Raw genomic sequence first — 20256 nt, forward strand, 5'->3', positions numbered from 1 at the left:
TGTGCTAACAGTCCAATAAATACAGCTGATCCGTACCATGAAAATTAAGAACATGATTTCTCCACTTTTCTTTTATAAAGCAATTAAGATAATTGGTTACGACTACTGGATAATTTTTCACTGTAGATGTATAAGCAGCTAGTATGCACTTTGCAATTGGCAATTTTACAGTTCTACTATATATGTAAAAGTCAAAAATATTTATTTTGAGATCATATAAAAACCCACAGAATATATTTTTAAAACCCTGGCTTCAAGTAGACAACTAAAAATGAATATATTTTCAAAAACAAACAAACAAACAAACTTCCTAAATCTCAGCTAGAGACGCAAATGAATCATTTAAAATTATGTAATAGTTTTAGTGATGCCTTTTAGCAATATAAACACTTCTGGAAGTTCGCAAAGATCATGTGAGGGAAAGGTCAGCAGGCTGAAATACAGAATACTTGACATAATATGAACATACCTTTTGTGGCTACTCTGACGCAGTCGATTTTGGTTTCCTGTGTCAAATAAAGAGGAAAAAGGTCACATCTTGTGTTTGTAAGCAAAGAAAGTCATCCAGGACTCTATTCTTAAAAGTACTGATAAAATGTCAGAGAGGTGTTCATTTAATGTGGCTCATTACGCATTTAACTGCTTATTAAGCAACTCCAATGTGCTTCCATAATGTGGACAAACACTGTTTGAGTACGATACATAAACATTTCACTTAAGATTCCTCTAAAAGTAGAAAATTTGTGAAAGATATTCACAAGAGCACAGGCAGGTGTTCAGCTTTTTTACTTTGGCAACATAATGACCTTGGGAGATTTTTCTCTTTCTTACAGATAGTATAGTTTGAGGCATCATGCTAGACAATTTTAGAGAGAAAAAATAATCAATGGTGTTACACATTCCTACGCTGTCAGAGCACTGTAAAAGAGGGACCCTTATGGTTTCTGGCAGAAAACATTTCCAGGCTGTCAGCACAGACAGCCAAAGCTTATCAAGAATTGAAGGAGTCTGGGTAAGTCTGTCCAGGAAATGAAAAACAATTCCAGGAAGAATTAGCCCAATGAAACATGATCTGTGAAGACCTTTTTACACACTTTTCATTTCAGTCCCATCTACTTATTTTTTTCTTTTACTGTTTGCAGAAAGGGAGGGAAGAAGTGGTTTCTAATTCAGTCAGGGCAGCCAAATGAGAAAATGGGAGTTCAAGACATTACAAACCAAGGTAATGGGACTGGACAGGCCAAGACAGATGTGCTAAAATCTGCAATCAGGTTTGGCTTAAACTTAATGAAATCACAACACTCTCCTCTCCAAAACAAGAAAACAAAAACCAAAGAAAAGAAAGAAAAAAAGCCAGTCAAACACGCACATTGGACAGGTTTTAGATAATAAGACAGAATGGTAATGCACTACTTTGCCTACTCACTGCTGACAAAATGTGATGTTTTCCCCTCCTCTTTCCTGTAACCTTTAATCATCAAGCAATATTACGTTAGGAAAAAATATTTTTTAAACTCAGTGCGTTAAGTTTCACGCTTACTTCATTTTCTCACTAGCAACTAACGTGGGCATCTTGCTGGTTGCTGCCAATCATCTATTTACACACAAATATTGTATAAAAACCGTCCTAAGGCTTACCCCATTGGCTCTGCTAGCAGCTTGAAAATAGATGCTGTAGCTCTTGTGAGGAAGAAGAGGAGTGTTCCAGAAACCACTGTAGGTTTTGTTATCACCAATAGTAAAAGGCTGAGCAGCTTGTAAACCATTGGCTGGAAACTCTGCAGCAAAGTAGTATTGGGAATTCAAAAGCGAGGCATTCTGGAAATGAATGGGCACTGGGTAGCACTTCAGGATTTCAGTCGTCTTTTTGGTTCTCCGTGGGCGTTCTTCTTCAACAACTATTTGATAGACACTAAGAGTGTAGAAAGGAAAGAACACGAGTTATTTTAAGACTCAGGCAGTCAACTCATTCTGAAATCATAATAACATACCAGTATTTATGGAAAAAAAGAACTGTTAAAATCAAAGGACACAGGAAGACAATGTCATTTGATATTCAGGTGTAAGAATGTGTGGAATAGATGCATGCTTTCGAAAAAATTCATTTTGTTTTGGAAAAATAAAATAAGCCATACACACCACAGCTTCTCATACATAATAGTAAGTGCACAGAACGCTTTCTTCAACTTTGTACAGAAAAAGCTTGCCTGATTAGTGCTAAAATGTAGCATTCAGTATTATTTTGTTCACAGAACTAAGTATAATGCTGTCGATTCCATCCTCTAACCTGTTGAAATGAAATGAGTAGTAAGATAAAAATGAATAAATAAATTACAAAGAGACGGGCAATAGTATTTGCTTAACTGTTGACATTATAGCTATTTATAAAAGCACACATAGAGTAAATTACAGTCTTTAATATTTTGGTGACATATTGACTGTTACCGAGAAAGAATAAAACACTTTTTGATGGGAAGTTATTCTTGCTCAGCAAAGCACTTTTACACATCTTAGAGATAATGATGTTTTTAAGGGGTTCTGCATTCTGCAAAGCAATTCAGTTTGTACTTGCATTCTGTGCTGTCCTGGGACCCACAGGGAACAGTCCATCCCTTCCACTGTAAAGGTGCCATGGACATTCAAGCGAGAACAAAGCAATTCTGATTTCTGCTGTATATGCAAACTGTAATCATTATACCCTTGCAGTTGCTGTAAAAGTCTGAGTCAGTGCTTTCAAATTTGTGAAGTGGGAAGTCCACACCTCTAAAGAGGACTGGCTTGCAAGTTTATTACTTCACTGGGGACCAGTGATTCTTAATCATTATTTGCCTCCTGGAATCTTGAATCCCGGTAAGCAAGTCAGCTTAGGTAACTGACGTTAAAAGCGGCAATGTGTCACATTTTTGCACATCATCTACGCCTAATAACAATTCATGATCTTTCACGTTGGTAAATGATAAAAAGCAGCAATCTCTGGGTAGGGTGTGTTCCTTAAAGACAAAATATCCACACAGTCTTCTGACATCTGTAGGCAGATGATTATGTTTACAGAAGACTCTGCCCAAAGTACAGGGACACTTGGGCTGGGCCTCTGCAGGTCTCAGTCTGGACCCAACAGGGCTTATAGGCTTAGTCATACCACTGCACAGCTACTTCGCCTTCCGAAGGCAAATCTGGTTTAGTAATGGAAGAGACGACTGTGCAGCCACCAAGCCAGCTCATAACCAGTGAGCTCCTGCACCTGCTGGGGCTCCGCTAGACTGAAGCTGCATTCACCGCTGGCACAGAGCTCTCCAGCTCTTGCACCCTCTGGAGCCTCAGTGACTCAGTGCACACCCAGGCCAAAGCGCTGCTTCTACACTCAAGCTGCCTTTGCACATTCAGGTAATGCTGTGGGCTTGAATGATGCCCCATCAGTGGAGCTGTTCAATGTCAGGTTGGATGTGGTTTGATTTAGTGAAAGATGTCCCTGCCCATGGCGGAGGGGGTGGACTAGATGATCTTTGGAAGTCCCTTCAACCCAAATGATTCTATGACTTCATGATTCTATGACAGCACGATGCTAGGTCTGCAGAGCCCTCATAGCTAAATATCACCAGGAGGCCGAAGAAGGCCCACTCTCTTGGCCACCTTACTGTTTTATTACCAGACCTACTGATCACGTGCAAAAGACCCTGTTCACCATGGTTTTAAGATCTAGCACCTCCAGTAGGAGATGCTGCACTTCCTACGCTCACAAAAAATGGCCAGAAAGTTAACACTGGGAATGCTTAATACCTCTTCTTCTGCCTGACTTAGACTTTCACCATAGTAAAGCCTCAGTTTAATGTTAAGATACTTAAATTTAAGTGTCTTCATGAAGATGTCTCCACGCCTGTAAACTCTCATTACAGTCATTGGAGAGCTACTCAGTACAGGCAACAGATATTAAAGACCTGACCAGCGATGAGGTGTCTACTTTTGGGTCAAACTAATTGCTTTCTAGGCTCCACTCACTATAATAACTAAACACTCAGCTCACATGTAGACATCTACAAGTGGACACCTAAATTTAGTTATTTTAATCTGATGCTGAACCCCATGCAGAAGTCTAACCACATGTAAGTTTGGTACAGCCCGGGAGACAAACAAATGTCTCGAGGGTCCATTCAAAGGCCACTGTCTGCACATTTGGCAGCTCTGTGCAACAAAGACTACACATGCAGGAGAAAGATGTTAATTAGTTGATTAATTCCATGCTGAGTAGTAAATGAAGGTCAATACATGTCAACTGTTCTTTGATCCTATGAGAATTGATCTGTAAAAACTAGACATGAAATATCTACATTACAATCTCATTTTTTCTCTTCCAAATCAATGTTTGACATGATTTTAGCAGTTAATTTTCTAGAACAAAACACGGTTCCTTAGAACTGGGATTCCAAGCTACTTTGAAGAGAGCGTGTTGTCTTCACTAACTGCTAATTTACTGTGAAACTACAATGAATACCGTTTGCAAATTTAAACGGACTATTGGGAAGAAAGTAGAAGGTGATATAAACATCTATTCTTGCAAGTGAGTGAAGCTGGATACACTTGCCTAAATCCGCAGCAAAGATTAGAATCCCTCAGTGTCACTAAAGCATGATGGATAGTAAACTAAACTATTTGGCTATCACCTTCAGGAGAGTATTGTTACCTTTTTTATTGCAGCAGGACTGAATATAAGAAGGACCTCAGACCAGACAAGGTAATATAACCTGTTTCAATATGGGTTGAAATGAGGATTCTTTTCATTTTTCACTCAGTGACTAAAGTTAAAGATTGTAGATATTTCAGAAACAAATCCATCGTTAAAATGCTCCTTTTCCTTTGGCAAATTCATGTTAGTTATACCACATGCACTACTCCTTGTATATTACATTTTAAATGCCTGCCATCTATTCATCTTCGGGGACATTAAAGAAAGAACTAAGTTGACTGGAGCAATTTCAAACTCAAAATGTCTTTTCATCCTTACTCCAGAAGACAAATTAGATTTGCAAGCATCTAGACCTCAAATCTATTTGCTCTTTAATAATTTAAGCACTGAAAGGTCAAGCAGCTCTTTTCTGTTCCCCTTTATCAAAGTCCAAGTGCTAATGAAAAATAACTAAATCCTATCCACTGCCCAATTTCTACATGCTGCTGTTTCTCTGATGTAAATTAACACATTATAAGCACCTGGGTCAACCGAAACCTGACAGAACTTCATGAGTGATACGTTTTACATTTGTACAAATGAGATCACCTTGTTAATGAATTTTACAAAATTACCCCAATTACAATTATAATCCAAAAGCTTCCTCTAATTCTTATTATTGAAATTGCCTTCTTTAATATGGAGCAGCTGAATTGCCTACTATGAAAAGAGTTCAAGCTTAGTGAATTGAACTAGCAATGCACCAGGACTCTCTTATTCCTCTTAGGTATTAGTCAGATTTTATGCTTGTTTGAAGTTGCATTATTCCTTTTCCATACCTCTACATTTCAGACAATAAAGTCTTCCTTACAGTAATCCAAAAAGTAAAATCTACACTACAGTGAAAGGTACTGAAAGCATATCGGCTATTGGTAGAATTTAGACTGATCTTTCTGAAGGAAAGAAATGTAATTTAAGTTTCATTCATGTTAGGCAGTTCCACTATAGAATTCCAATGCCTTGGAAATTGAACACAAAATCTACTTTTATATAGACTGAAACTTACTGTTGCATCAAGAAAGGAACACATGAGAATTATTTTTAACTTAGGATTCAAATATTCCAAATTTGGGGATTAAAAAAGGTGTTTGGGAAAAGAAAAAATTACGTAATTTTTAGCTACTTTTAACAACTCCAAAACAGTTCAAAATTTAAATGATTACGCAGAGATACAGATCTGAACATAATAAAAACTGTAATTTTGATTAGAAATTATAAATACTAGGCTTCTTAGATATTTACTGAAATTGGGTTGCTTAAATTAAAATGGTCTGTCAGCGTCTGCTAAGTATACTCATTTTTTTGAGAGTTGAAAGAGATACGAAAGAAAAAATAAAACATGTTAACACAGTAACCAAAGACGCTAAGAATATTTAGACAAATGAGCCAAGCAGTTGAAACAATTCAAAAGAAGACTTAAGTGTATGCTTCCTTAAGTACATTAAATAATGAGTTTTAATAGCTTGCTGAATAAGGACATTATTCCACTTTATTGGAATGCAGTTAATCAAATTTTAATTAATCAAAGTCTCATTGAAAGCGACAAAATAATTTTCCAAGAAGTGCCAACTGGATACAAGCATGGACTTCAGGTTTCTTAATACAGAAGTCCTGAATATGTATAATCTATTCGTCAGTTGAAACATATGAATTTATAATTCCACCTCCACCAAAAGTATTTCAAAATTGAAAACAAAGTGAAAACAAGCTTGATTACTTCATTATTGAAATGTCAGCTCTATTTTTTCTCTCTTTAACAGTCCTGATGCTTTGCCTAACTGAAGCCATAAAGAATTTTTGAAAATTTATTTTACAGAAGAAAGATGGACTAAGGAATCTAGAATATGAATCCACGCTAAGGTTATCTGAATTTATTTACTAGTCTTAATACAACTGTGGTGTGTGATCCTAGGCAAGCCAATTAAATAATTTGTGCCTCGGTTTTCTAGCTTTAAAATGAGAACAGGAAAGTTTCTTATTCCCTCTGGGCTGCTTCAACTGTTCAAACCTGTGTAAACTGCTAGGCTATCTTTGCAGACTCTTACAACGACACTGTAGAGCCTAATTTAAAGTTTTCTGCTAATTGTAGTAAGCCTCTTCTTATTGTCATGCTTTATTATCAACATATATAACTGGTACTTGTTACAGATCTATTTCTGTATCTCAACTTGCACGCTTGCTTTGTTTTAATGCTAACAGATGCAAACAATAGAATAACCTTTAATCTACATACTGACCATTACTTCAGTCACTTATTCCCACAGCCCTACTTTATCTATATGCTAGCATCACTTCACTGCATTCTCCTACTAAAACACCAAAGTTCCAATAGATGGCAAAATTAAGAAGCCCCCAAACCACCTTGTTATCTCATTTTTTATGTCCCTGAAGAACTCGATTGCTTGAATCATAAACAGTCTATAGGGCCCCCATAATTTCATCAACACTTGTGTAGACCCTGAAAGTTCTTCTATTGTGCTGTCATTGGAGTCATAATCACTTTTTTAAAATATCAGTTGTTTTGTTCATGTTTTGCATCCAACACTTCATAGATCTTTGCTGATGATATGTTATGTAACAAGTTTATTATTTAACACTGCTTCTTTAAAAAAAAAAGCCAATCTTTGGACATTTTTAAAATCTAATCTGCAATTGAAATTCCTCTTAATCTCTTTCATCATCAGTTGTCTCTGATATGTTCATAACATATCTATATAGATTAACATTAGAGACTTTGATCTATTTTTTCATGCCCTTACATTGCACTAGATTCTTGTAATTTATCCTACAACTTAGAATTTTACAGTACTAGATTACATGTAAACCATATATTGAAATGGAAGAGAGAAAATAGTCTTGAAAGGACAGGAATTAATAATTTACACTCAGCAGGCAAATCGGAGAAGGCTACAATAAATTGCCACGAACTCTCCTTCTACTGAGCAAGAATCTGTATATTTATTATAGGTGGCATTACACAAAGGTGATAATGACAATCCCTCATTTATCAGGTGTTCTCACCATCATAGCTACATAGGCTGTGCCAGTGGGTCAGAAGTTCCAGCAACACATAATATATACTGAACAAAATATACTCCATGTGCAGTCATCTTCAGCACAGATGTGAAGCCACAGAACCAGCTGGACAGTCGTCCTGTCCTTCTGACCACTGTAGAATTTTGCACATTTTGTCAAAGGAGGAAGCAGATACTGTTCACCATTTTCTGTCCGCATATCAAACAGAGACCAGTGCTATATCCAAGATCAGTATTTATAGGCTGAAAGAACTGGGTGTAGTAATATTTGCTCCTACGGAAGGAACGGTCTCAGGACAAGGGCACTCTGAAAGAGCATGAAATGGGTAGTTCCTCTGGGAGGGGTGACTTTTCTTGTCCAAACATTAGAAACGAAGCTATCTGTACGAGTTTGGATTTTTTTTTTTTTCCCCCTGAGAGTGAATTGGCATTGTTACAGGTGGGACAGGGATTAGATCAATGACTCCATAAACTTGGGAATTTCTGGAGTAGGAGTAAGACCAGGGAGTTTTTGGTTAGCTAAAGGACAAATGAGTATGCCTACTGAGGATGGAGAAGCCTGTTCAAGGTACATTTTATTTGGGAGGCCAGAGTTTTTCTGGGCTTTAAGCAAAATATAGCCTTGCCTGCTGTAGTTTCCAAAATGAGAAAAAAAATGAAGAACCTTAAAAAAAACCCAAAACCTTTCCAGTAACATAAGGTTCAGATATGAAAATATAGAACTTAGAGCAAAGAAAAACGAACAGACTAAACAAAACCTCCGAATTAAGGCTGCTGTACCAACGCCAACAATGATGCGAGTATTGTTAAAGTAACACACGAAGATCTAATTTATAAAGGGGAAAAAGAAAGTGAACCAGGCAATGCTGCAAATCATATTGGCAACACAAAAGCAATCAAAATTCTTGCAACTGTTCACGTTTAAGTGCTCAACATACCAATGTTAAAGGTGTATTGCCTTTTCTTTTTATGAATAAAGGGAGTCTTAAATCCCTACAGCTTTTTGTTTGCATCTTTACTTGAAGTCAGGAGGTTTTATGCAAACCAAAGTTCCACAATCTTTGGCAGGTTTCTAAGTCTGTGGGACAGTTGGTGCTTCCGAAGTATAGGAAAGGGACTAATAAAATAAAATATATTGTACTAGTAGCTTGTTGAAACTTGAGTAGAATGATTCTGCTTCCGCACCTGGCTTTATTTACTGGCTTTGCAAGTCAAGAGATAAGTCTGTTTAGAGTCTCCATGGCAGCGTCTGTCTTTGTTCTCAGGAAACACCATTATATTACTGGCACCTGAAACTTCCCGCCCATGGGAAAAGTCCAATTGGAGAAACCCACAAATCTTTTGGAATCAGACCTGGAATGAACACAGGAGGGACTAATATTATACAGCACTTCCATTGTCATGCAAGAAGCCCTTTTTCTTAGATCAATCAAAGCAGAAATATCTAAACAGCTGTAAAGGGGGAGATAAGACAGCTTAGGTTCAGCCCCTAGAGATACGGCCAAATGTAAACTCTCAGGTGTTGCAATAAGCTTTATCTTCACAGACCCAAGTCCACTGGAGAACAGTATCTGGTTTTTAATGTAAAACTCCTAAGCTGCTTTGTGACTGCCTAACTCTTTTGTATGGACAGTCTCAAAGACTTAGAAGTCAGTATTTACAAAGGGGATTTTCTGGGAAAAATATATCCAAACAAACTTCTCCTTAGCATTCCTATGGATTTAGACAGGAAATCCCGACATTTCTCATACAGGGAGTGTTATGTCACTGGAATTTAAAGAAATTGTGCTTGTTCTTTCCTCCAAGGACAGTCACCAGGGGAGGATATGACAACACATTCAATACCTTCAAGAAGGAAAACGCTACATATCTTAATTGCAGAAGAGTCAGATGGGCTCTGAAAGTCGTAAAACAATGGCCACCACAAGTTCATGGATTTAAATGTTTTTTTCCAAATGCAGAAGAACTGATAAATTCCTCTTTTGAGAGTTTGGACTCTCTAGGATTTAAGGGAGACATCAGAGCCTGGGTTCCAAAAATTCTTAGAAAAAAATCTGGAAGAAAGGAAAAGGAGACAATGACACACACTCCTTCCACCTTCCAGTGGCCAGATGGGTGCCACCTAGTTCTGATGACACAGTGTATTTAACTTTTTGCCTTATTTCCCAGTATATGGATTCACTGATTTAGAGAACCAGAATTTCTGTCAGGGGCAGAGAATGTCCAGCAGATCTTCAGCCTTGTAATCACAGACAATCATGTACCATTCCTGAAATGTTTGTGAAATGTTTCTGCCTTTAGATACAGTTATCATAAATGATAACTCAAAATATTACTTTGTTTTGTTAGTAAATCAGATAGGGAAGGAGAGAGAAAAAATCTTTTAAGGATCTCAGTTTGTAATGCTTTTGTTTTAGAAGGTCAATAAAAGATTGCCAACATGCAAATGGTAGTAGATAATCTGTATTCTGTTTTACAACATATAGCGTGCTGATGGACTGCAGTTTTAACTTTGTCCAGTCCATCCTTTTCAAAAATCAATAAATTCAATACATATCCTAACCTACCCTTATTCAAAGCAAGTTCTAGTTTACTACTGAAACAGCATATTAAAATTGATAAGAATAATTTGATCAACACATAAATAAGTGGTGGTTAGACATAATGCCAATAATAAGTGTGGCACACGAGACTGCTCTGCTGTTAACTGAGATTTGATGACTGGCATGGGAATCACATGTGTTCTCTTAACCCTCCCCTCACCACCCTCCACCGCCCCAAATACTTGATAAATATTGATGATTTGTTTGTTTGTTTGTTTGTTTTCTCCCTGGATATACAGTCCCATGGTTAATTATTTCTAATTATTTCAATACTAGTGCCCAAGTAGGACTTGGGAGCGATACTACCATACTGGTAGGCAACTGTAAGAGACTGTTGGAATTACCACAAACAGTATGACAAGGACACAACTGTGTCTCCACAACTGTTACATATGTTTCTAAACCTGAAATTCCTTAATTCTGAAATAAAGTTTTCCCACCCCACTTCTCCAAGGGACTGACTACTTCTCTATACTGATATGAGCGATTTGATGAGGGACAATGTATTAGCAACTCTCCATAATTAGAAATAAGCACATAATTCTATTTTTATTTTAATCTAAAGATAAGCATATATGTCCCTTTTTCATTTTGAAGGTCAAGTTTTTAATTATTATTTCTTCTGCTAAAAAGTAAAAAAAAAAAATGTTCTAAAATATTGTAGGCCACAAAAAGCCCTATGACCAGAAACATACTTTTTCTGAACCACTTAAAACATGCCTGTGGCTTGTGCTCTCCATACTTAATATGGATTCATGTATTTGGCTGCTTTTTCTTCACAATTGCAAGTGTCAAGAAAATATACAGATTTTGTACATGTTCTGTAGCCCTGCACAGAACAAAGTGGGCGCAAAATGAAAATAAAATTTAACCTACTTATAATGGTACTGTTTCACATTGACTTCAAAGTCATTTTCTACAGGTGTAAGTAATACAAGACAAGAGAGCGTTTGGCTCCATATTCATAAATTCTGACTATCACTGCGTATTTGCTGGACAAGCAAAAGACACCTGTGATTATAGATTTCCCCTAATGTGCTTTAGTAACAAGATCTGTCTACTTAATACAGACTGCAAGTGACAAGCTAAGGAGGGCACCAGATATTTGGCAGTCTATTTTTTTTTTTTTGGTAGGAAAAGTTTAGAATGTTAGAATGAAGAGACTGTAAGGACACGTTTCAATAATTTTAGTTTGCAGGTAAATAACTGTGCATGTGAAAATAGAAAGACAAACTGAGCAAACAAAACCAGAAAAATATTGAAACATTTAAGAATACAAAAAGCTACACAGGGTAGGAATGGAGGGAAGGAGAGAAGAAGAAAAAAGAAAAAGTAGGGGGAGGAAGGATAAAATAAAAATGCAGTCTATCTAATACATACATACTTTAAACAAAGCATTTTATAACAACTTACAGTCAGCTACTTTTTATAAATTACAAGCAATAGTATATTACTATATACTCTTGCATGTAATTTATAAAAATACTATATTTCATAATGTAGTTATGAAATCATATATGTTTATAAGAACAGGGGGAAATTGTTTATCCAGGAGTGACTGCTGCAAGACCTCTTTACACTCACAATGATCTACTGAGTATTTTTTGAACTGCTCTACCAGCTGATACTTGGCTTCTTCCATAAATCACTCTGGTATACACAAACTGATAGTCTTTCTAATAGGTATCTCATTTTTGGCCAACATATAACTTCTCTGCTGATATCTCTCTCATGTACATGGGACAACAGCATCCCGTTTACACCGATGCAGCACTGGATTCTTTAAATGCCAGTGGAAAGAGAAGATGCTTCAAAGCTTTATAAGGAGACTGAGACGCTGCAAGTTTTACACCAAGAAGTTCAGAGCGTGTAGCAGAGAACATGCCATAATCTCATGGAAATTCCACACGCCGTCCGTGATACCCAGCTCCCACCCTCTATATGCTCAGCTCCTTTTTGTATCTCCCAAATACTGGCTGGAAAAGAGGCAACACAAGCTGTGGCTGCTTCTGGGCTACACATGGGCTTGCTGGTATGTGAATTCTAGCTCTCTACTGATGGACGAACTAACTAGTTCACCCCTTAACATAGCCTATCCTCCAGTGCAGATACTTATCTGGGTCTTTCTTCTGTACTCAGAGACTCCAAAATGTGTGAGAAACTTACTATTTATGCAACATTTAAACAATTTCATCTGTGCTTGAAAATTTCCAAGAGGTCCCATATTAACGAGGGACGGAAGGAACATACAGACAGGTGAACAGTGTGATACATAAGCCTTGTTTTCTTAGGAAATCAGGATAAAATAAGGTGTAAACTTTAACTTCGTTACGTTCCAGAAAGTTCAGTTCTTATCTTGGGTACATTACATAGCACACGCAAGCCAAGGAATACTTCCTTTCTTAATTTTACTAGTGAACAAGTTTTATTCCTACTGAGTGTAAGGGCTCAGTCCTTCTAGACACCAGATACTATTGATCTCCCTCCACAAGGCTTTATACTCTTAATTTAAAGCACAAGCAGTATCACTAACTTAAGTGATGCTGGTCTAAACTGAACTAACCTAAGGCTTTAGATTCTCCAGGGCTTTGAGACTGATGCGACTACAGAGAACTATAAAATAGGGATGACTCCTACTTCCTTTGCAGTCTGCTCGCAATATGGCTTTAAAATGAATGAAAACCAAGGATGGATTGTGAGGATAATAATTCCACAAAATATTCCACAAAGCCACTATTCTGAGATCTTATGGTGGGCATCATGGACGAGGTGAGTAAAAAAACCCCTATCTCCAGACAGTTAGCTATACAGCTATAGCTATACGGCTGCTTATTCCAACACTCCTCATCATTGCCAAGTTGTCCACAACCATGCATAGACATCTTTTGCACTTTTTCGTTAGAGAGAAAAATGCTATTTCAACTTATTTTAATTTTAGAGATAGGAATGGAGAGCATATGGTATTCTGATTTGCAGAAAGCCACACAGATTGCCCCTACCTGACCCAAAATAAAACCATGCTCTCATCTGCATCGATCCCCAGTGCAGTATCTTCTGGGCCATCCTTCCTACCACAGTAAGACTTCAGCTTTCAGTAACCAGAACCACACTGTAATTCTCCTTGGCCTCTGAAGAGGCTTAACTCTTCTTTATCTCTACAACAGAGCTCTCCCTTGGGGAAGATGGGCCTACTCATTACCTGGGCAACTTTGTTGTGTACAAAGAAGAACACTTAAAAAAGAAATGCTGCAGAGATGTGCTTCCACAGGCTATTTCTGCTGATATCAAAGAATTAACAATTTCAAGCACAGAGTCCCTTCTACACTATCCTGCTGGTGACCTCTGTCTGAATTTGAGTGGGGTTTTTTTTTCCACCAACCACCTATTCAAAGCACGGAGGGAAGGAGGAAAAGGGTGAGAAGGAGGTGGGGAGAAAGAGGGACACAGAGGAGAAGAGGGAAACAGAAAGTGAGAGGCAGAGGGGGAGGGAGATTTCTGTAAAATCCTGCCGGGAACAGGAATGCCAGTTAGTCCCAAATTATGTGGGAGGCTTTTATAATGAAAACTACTGATCATCAAAGATATCTAGATTTAGGAAATGTTTATCTCCAATCTTGTATACATTATTTATGGGATCGGACTGTCTCCATCTTTCAAAATTTGTATTAAAAACACTTTCTTTCCATAGCTTAGAGTAACAAAAACCCCTCAGTATGCAGTACACTGGAAGGAAGGCATTTGGGTTTATTTCAGTTTAAAGAAGAAATAGTGTAGCAACTTAAATGTTCAGATTTTTACATCTGTCATGTGGAGGTGCTCATGTTTAGCAAAGCTCAGGGAACAGTGTGAACTCTTAGTACAAAAAGCGTATGACCTAAACCATTCTTGCTCATGAAATATAATGATGAAAACAGATAATGGCTGGTCTTGCACAGACAATTTTTGTTAGATGCCACATGTTTGATATAATAACACAGTGTTGAATATTTCATTCTTGTAACTTGAATTTCTCTTTGTCCTGGCTTGATCAAGATAAGATCAGTCCTAAATTGCTTTGGAATATTAGCTGGGTACCATGAATGTATTTTGTATTCTCTCAACCGTAACTCATTATGTGGAACTGGCTTGGCATCAATAAGTCACTATCGCTTCTGTGTGTGTACGTGTGTGCGGGAGCGTGTGTGTGGCTCAATACCCTGCTGCTAGGCTATTTAGTGATAAAATCTGATATAATAAAATATTAATTACAACTGAAAGGTTGGGTGAGAAATATGAACTCAATTACAGTCCCATATTGTGAGCAAAGGGCAGGGTGAAAAAATCCTTTAGTTACAGAGGTTTGGGGTAATAAAAGAACAAGTAGAACATTAGACTCAAGCTGAGTGCTCCCTAAAAGGCCACTTGTTATTAATCTTCCCATCAGGCATAGAATTTCAAGTAAATTAGGTCAAGATGAAAGATTTTTGCTGCTGATTTTTTTTAACTTAACTAATTTAAAGATTTCTTTATCTGAACATTTTTTCTTTGATGTCATTGCAATTTAGTAATTAGAAATTTGTAACAAGCACAAGGACACAGCAATTATAATTAAAGGTTAGATATCATACATGATATGCAAAATGATCACCTTACATGGTATAAAAATAGATAAGAACTAGTAGTTCATTCTAAAAGTCTTTGTTTCAGTCAGACTGGCAGTTTCTCAGCACTGAAATGTAATAGATGCAGTCCCACCACCTTAGAAAACCAAGGTTTTTTCAAAAAATACCAGCAGTGGAATATAAATTATTTTAAGACTTGTTAATAAATACATTTCTGTTCATCTGTTTGATTTACCTGCATGTGGAGTCAGATGAATTACCAAAGACTTAACAGAATGTGACCAGATTGTAAACAAGCACAACTGTGAGCCAAAGTTAGTCCAACTCAAATAATATGACCTTGAAATCCTATGCATAGTAGTGAATCATCAGAACTGAACAATCTTTTCTATTATTGTGGGCTAAAATGTGTCATTATATCATAAAGTAAGATTTTCATTGTCTGAAGAACTGTGTTTTCTATTAACAGAGTCTTCCATTTCAACAAATTTTGCTGAAATTATGGCAATATATTTTGGTACCAAGCCAGAAAACATACTTTCAATGAATTTACATTTATGATACTTGGAACAATCCAAAGACCATTTCAAAGCTTCTTAATCAGCTTTATGTTCTTTGCTTAATTTCTTTTTAAAAAGAACACAGAAAAATGATAAGTTCCTAAATACAAGATAAAAATATCTTGGTACAACAAGCGAGGTGCTTTTATAAGCCAATATCACACCATTTAACTCCCCAGTTTTCAGGTTGCCAAGGCAAATTTATTAAACAACTGGAAAGCATGGAAAAAGGAGTAAAGTCTTGTCACAGATTAAAAGAAATTAAATAAAGCAAAATTGTCTAAAATAATTTAGTCTAAAAAGGAATGAAATCAGAGGGGATCTGAAGGAAATATTCAAAACTGAAAGCCTTGGCAGAGCTGACTGATCCTTTCTTTTCAATCTGTTGCAGAGAAAGAAAATATTGATGCACAATGGTACTGAAGTGCAGATAATGAGGAAGAAACAAAAGGAAATTCCAGGTGTCTGAACACATGCAAACCCACATGCAACAACCCGTGAGATCACACAGCTCATCTTATCAGAATCAGAAGTAGCATTTCTGAAAGTGTATGCCTGGCTCTCCGATATTCAAAGAAAACTCACTACTGCTTGGAAATTGTAGGTCTGCTTCTCTCTAGAATGGAAAGATTTGTTACAGCACACTTTCAGCTCCAGCTGAACCATCAGATTCCACCTGGTTCTTTCCTGCTACGTAAGGGTGCAAGGAAGAAACAAACTATTTCTTTTTTCTTATTGCAGTTCTTCACAAATTAGGTAGAAAATAGATCTAGCAAGTTCATTTGGATTCCTGAGAAGAGAGGAAGACAGACTCCCACCTAACAGAGACATCACTAGTTCTTTACATCTACATGGGATGAATGTGTTATGTCATTGTGACTAACTAATTTTGAGATTCAAGTATTTTTTAAGAAATACTATGCTATGTTGTTATAATTCTATAAGGTTCACAGTTGCTGGATATAATATTAATATGATAAAGAACTGTACTGGAATTAAAAGGTATGGAGTAACAGAAAAAGAGGCAGTCTTTGTGCAAGAGCCTGCCCAAGTTATTTCTATTTTCAACAAAATCCAGGGCCACCTGCAAACTGCAGGTTTCATCCCAAATAGCCCTGAAGAAGAACAGTAGCTACACAGGATAAGGTATAAGAAAAATGAAAAAAAAAAATCTTTGAAAAATAATGTGATGGTCTTAAAGAACAGGTAGATTTCATCAGATCTAAGTCTGTACATAAATGGTAAGATGCACTATTGCTCATCCTCCTATATTCAATTCCCAATTTATGTTTATTGTATAAGATGCTGCATTCTAAAGCAGTGGTTTTCATTCCATTCCCTGCAAATTCCTAGGGATGCACAGTTTGCAAAAGCTAAGAAAAACAAACATACAGCTTATAGATTTAAAATCACAACATAAAGATCTGCACATCCACTGTAATACCTTCAGGGGTTTACAAATTAAAAAAAAAAATTCCCTTCTACTAAGAAAAATAGATTACAAGTAAGCAATACTCCAATATTTTCTAGTAAACCATAAACTCCTGCAATGTGCTGCCTATGTCCTAGAGAGTGTCCATGAGGTATGGACACTGTAAATGTAACAACGTTCATGTGTGTAACTATGGAAGTTGTACAGCTCTTATTTATGAACCCAAAGCACAGGGTGTTTCAAAAACACGGACCCAATCAGTATGTTCTGAAATTGGGTCTGTCTTTTTGAAACATCTGGTAATATGCACATGCAAATTGATCAAGGAGCCTGGATATTACATAGAAATGAAGCAGCAGCATTTAGAGCAGGAGATCAGCTAGAGGATTTAATGACACGATGTTAACAATAAAGCATGAGATCTTTCTATATTCTACAAAGCTGTACACTGGAAACTCACTGCTGAATTGGGCTGGAGAATTAAGCAAATAGATGTATTAAAATGGATGGGTTATGAGTAGAGGGAGAATGCCTACTTTCTCCCTTTTCCAACCATGGTCTGCAACCTACTGGTTTGTGTGCAGCACAGAAAGAAAAATATTTGCTGAGGCAGCTGAATGAATACACAAGCCAATTTCAACAGGTTTTTTGATTCAAAGCTTGAAAATGTTTACTGCTCATTAAAGCACTCACAGAGGAGATGAAGTGTTTTAATCTATTCAGTCAGGGGATACAACATGGAGCACAGAGAGATTAGCTCAAACAGATCTGCTGTGGTGGTTTCAGATGTTGCCTCATTTGTCCATTTTCTCCTTCTACCAAACGCTTCAGTTGCAACTGAGAAGCCTGGTGCCATCACGTAAGCAACCCAAAGAGCACAGATGCATTTTCTCCTGCCGACTCTGCTGTGGGAGAGCAGGACCACAGTAAAAAATAACCACAACAAAATTCTCATCTCTCAGTGCTATCTCTTCTATCCACAACTTGAATGCAGTGGGTCCTGGTTTAGCAATTTGGAAATGCAGATTACTGTCTGTGTTCATTTTCATCCTTTCTTCTCCACAAAAAGGCTCTGCAGGGCACTCTAATCAGCAGTGCAGAATGATGCAGGCAGATACAGAAAAACAGTCAGTTTTTCTGGTATTGTCCTCAGTTTCTCAGGACTTCTGTGGATAAATACAAGGCTGACCTTCTATTCTGCCAGTGAAGGAATAACTCTTCATCGTCCCTGCGAGGGAATGGCTCTGGTAGGATTAGGTGGCATAGAAACCTTGGCAGCAGGACATTGTGCAGCTCTTACCACAGAAAATCTGGCCGTAGATAAAAGATTCTGCACAGTTCAGGATTAGCACAACTGTTAAATACAGATGAGATTTTGGCCTTGTGCTTCTACTACCCTACGAGACCAATCTTGAAAACAGCATAAACTCTAGATGTGAGAACACAGTTAATTTATTTGCCCTTGTCTGATTTCCCCATGGTAATTTCTCTCTAAATTCAACATTTTTATAATGCCTTAGACAACTATCCTACCGCTCTCCAAGACTGTTTTAGGCTGAGGCGTTTATACTGCTCCTGACTAAAGAGTTGCTGCTTTCAGTTATACAGCTCAGTAAGTGACTCTAATGTTTCTTTATGTCATTTAATGTAATCCAGTTGAGCAGATTAGCTTTTACTTAGCAATGCTTTAGAGTTATGATGTTTGTTGTAAATGTCAGTAATTTCCTTTCCTACTTAAATGAACAACTTTAACAGAAAGAAAGTTTTCATGTTAATGTTCAGTAAAATGAATACTCTTTCAGCATTCAGTATGGGAAATGACAGTGTTTCACTTGGAGCACATCTAGAGCTTTTCTTCCTCTTTCCATGTAGCATTCCTCTTTATTCTTTGGTCTTCTTTAACAGTACTTAATATCACATGAAAGCATTCACTTGTTTCCTTGCAATCCATGATCAAAATGCTTTAGTAAACGCAGAATGGGTCCATCAAATATTATTTATAGTGAGACTTTGGAATTCCTTCAAATTACTTTGCCCTGGAAAAGACAGTCCTCCTGCCATACATTTATGTATTAGTAACAGAATCTTTTTTAACGCAGTCATTTAGTGTTTGCTAGTGAATAAAGGGCTCGTATACACTTGCTCAAAAACCACAAATCCTAAGGTCAATGGCAGTATGAAAATGCACCATGGTCAAAAGAATCTATGGAAAATGCAATTAAAATGGTACAGGTTACTTCTGTGTTGTAACCTAAATGATGAAAGAAACCTGCTGACTTTTGGCTCTCTGATGAAGACAGCCCTGGTCTGTGTGAGCATCTTGACAAAAGCTTGTGCTTTTTTAGAGGCTGTCACGTACAGAAAACTGAAAAGGGACCTTTGGCACCACAGTGCCATGTGACTAACTCTCACACACTACCACATCTCATAATAATTTCTATAAATTTACCTAGCACCATCTTCCTGACATTTATATCTGTACCTGTTTCAGAGCTTCAGCTCACCGCTCGGTAGAGACTTTATATTTGAGCTGTTTGTTTACATGCGCTCTGAACTGAAATTGTTCTGTTTCTTCTCTGAAATGTCTTCCTCTCACGTATTTTTAGAAAACAGCCATGTCTTCTATTGGCCTTAACTGGCTAGCTAAAATAAGTTTCGTTCTCTTGGTCCCTGCATGTGTAACACAGGTTTGCCAATTCCCTGATCATTTATGCCATAATGGTGTTTCTGCTGTGGTGCTAGTAAATTAGTGTTTCTCAGTAGATCAGAACTAGGCAACAGGGGTTCACCTGAGGTCCTTCCAGTGTCTTGTATAATGCCATTTATAGCTTGTTACCTTTGCTGGAAACCCCACCTGCTGTATACTGTCTATTTGCCTATTTCACAGTCATGCCATGTTTTGATGATTCACAGTCATACCACGAGCCATCAACACACAATTTCTTATCCTCTGTTATTTCAAAAAAATGAGCCTCTTACAACTTGCATCCTTGTTATTAGCTCATAAAATGCAAACTTTGCATCTCATTCTATTTATAGGAGGTTAATCCTGAAGTCTATTCAGTATTTTCTGTGCGGCATTCCAGTCCCATGCTGCAGGCAGGATCTACTTTTACTGCCAAATGGATTATAATGTGTTCTATTTATATTCAATATCTATAAACAAAACATGCAGAATGTTACTGGGTCACCTCTCAGTTGATAATTCGGTACTTCACAACACAGCACAATGAACAGGTACGTATATCACGGCCACTGGTTTAGAGCTCGTGAGCCACTTAAAATTACATAGTTAATTTAAATAC

At 37.2% G+C, this 20256-nt stretch overlaps 1 protein-coding gene across 7 annotated transcripts in view; it reads right to left on the reverse strand.

Moving 5' to 3' along the window:
* PTPRM (protein tyrosine phosphatase receptor type M) overlaps positions 1-20256 on the reverse strand; it is a 472021-nt gene that overhangs the window by 180090 nt on the left and 271675 nt on the right. For all 7 annotated transcript variants that reach the window (XM_065629988.1, XM_065629983.1, XM_065629982.1 and 4 more), the window contains exons 12-13: positions 1639-1912; positions 470-506 (exon numbers count right to left, since the gene is read on the reverse strand). In XM_065629988.1, coding sequence (XP_065486060.1) covers positions 470-506; positions 1639-1912 — 311 coding nt within the window. The remainder of the gene's footprint in view (positions 1-469; positions 507-1638; positions 1913-20256) is intronic.

This window comes from Caloenas nicobarica, chromosome 2, assembly GCF_036013445.1.
Source record: "Caloenas nicobarica isolate bCalNic1 chromosome 2, bCalNic1.hap1, whole genome shotgun sequence".
Classification (NCBI taxonomy): Eukaryota; Metazoa; Chordata; class Aves; order Columbiformes; family Columbidae; genus Caloenas; species Caloenas nicobarica.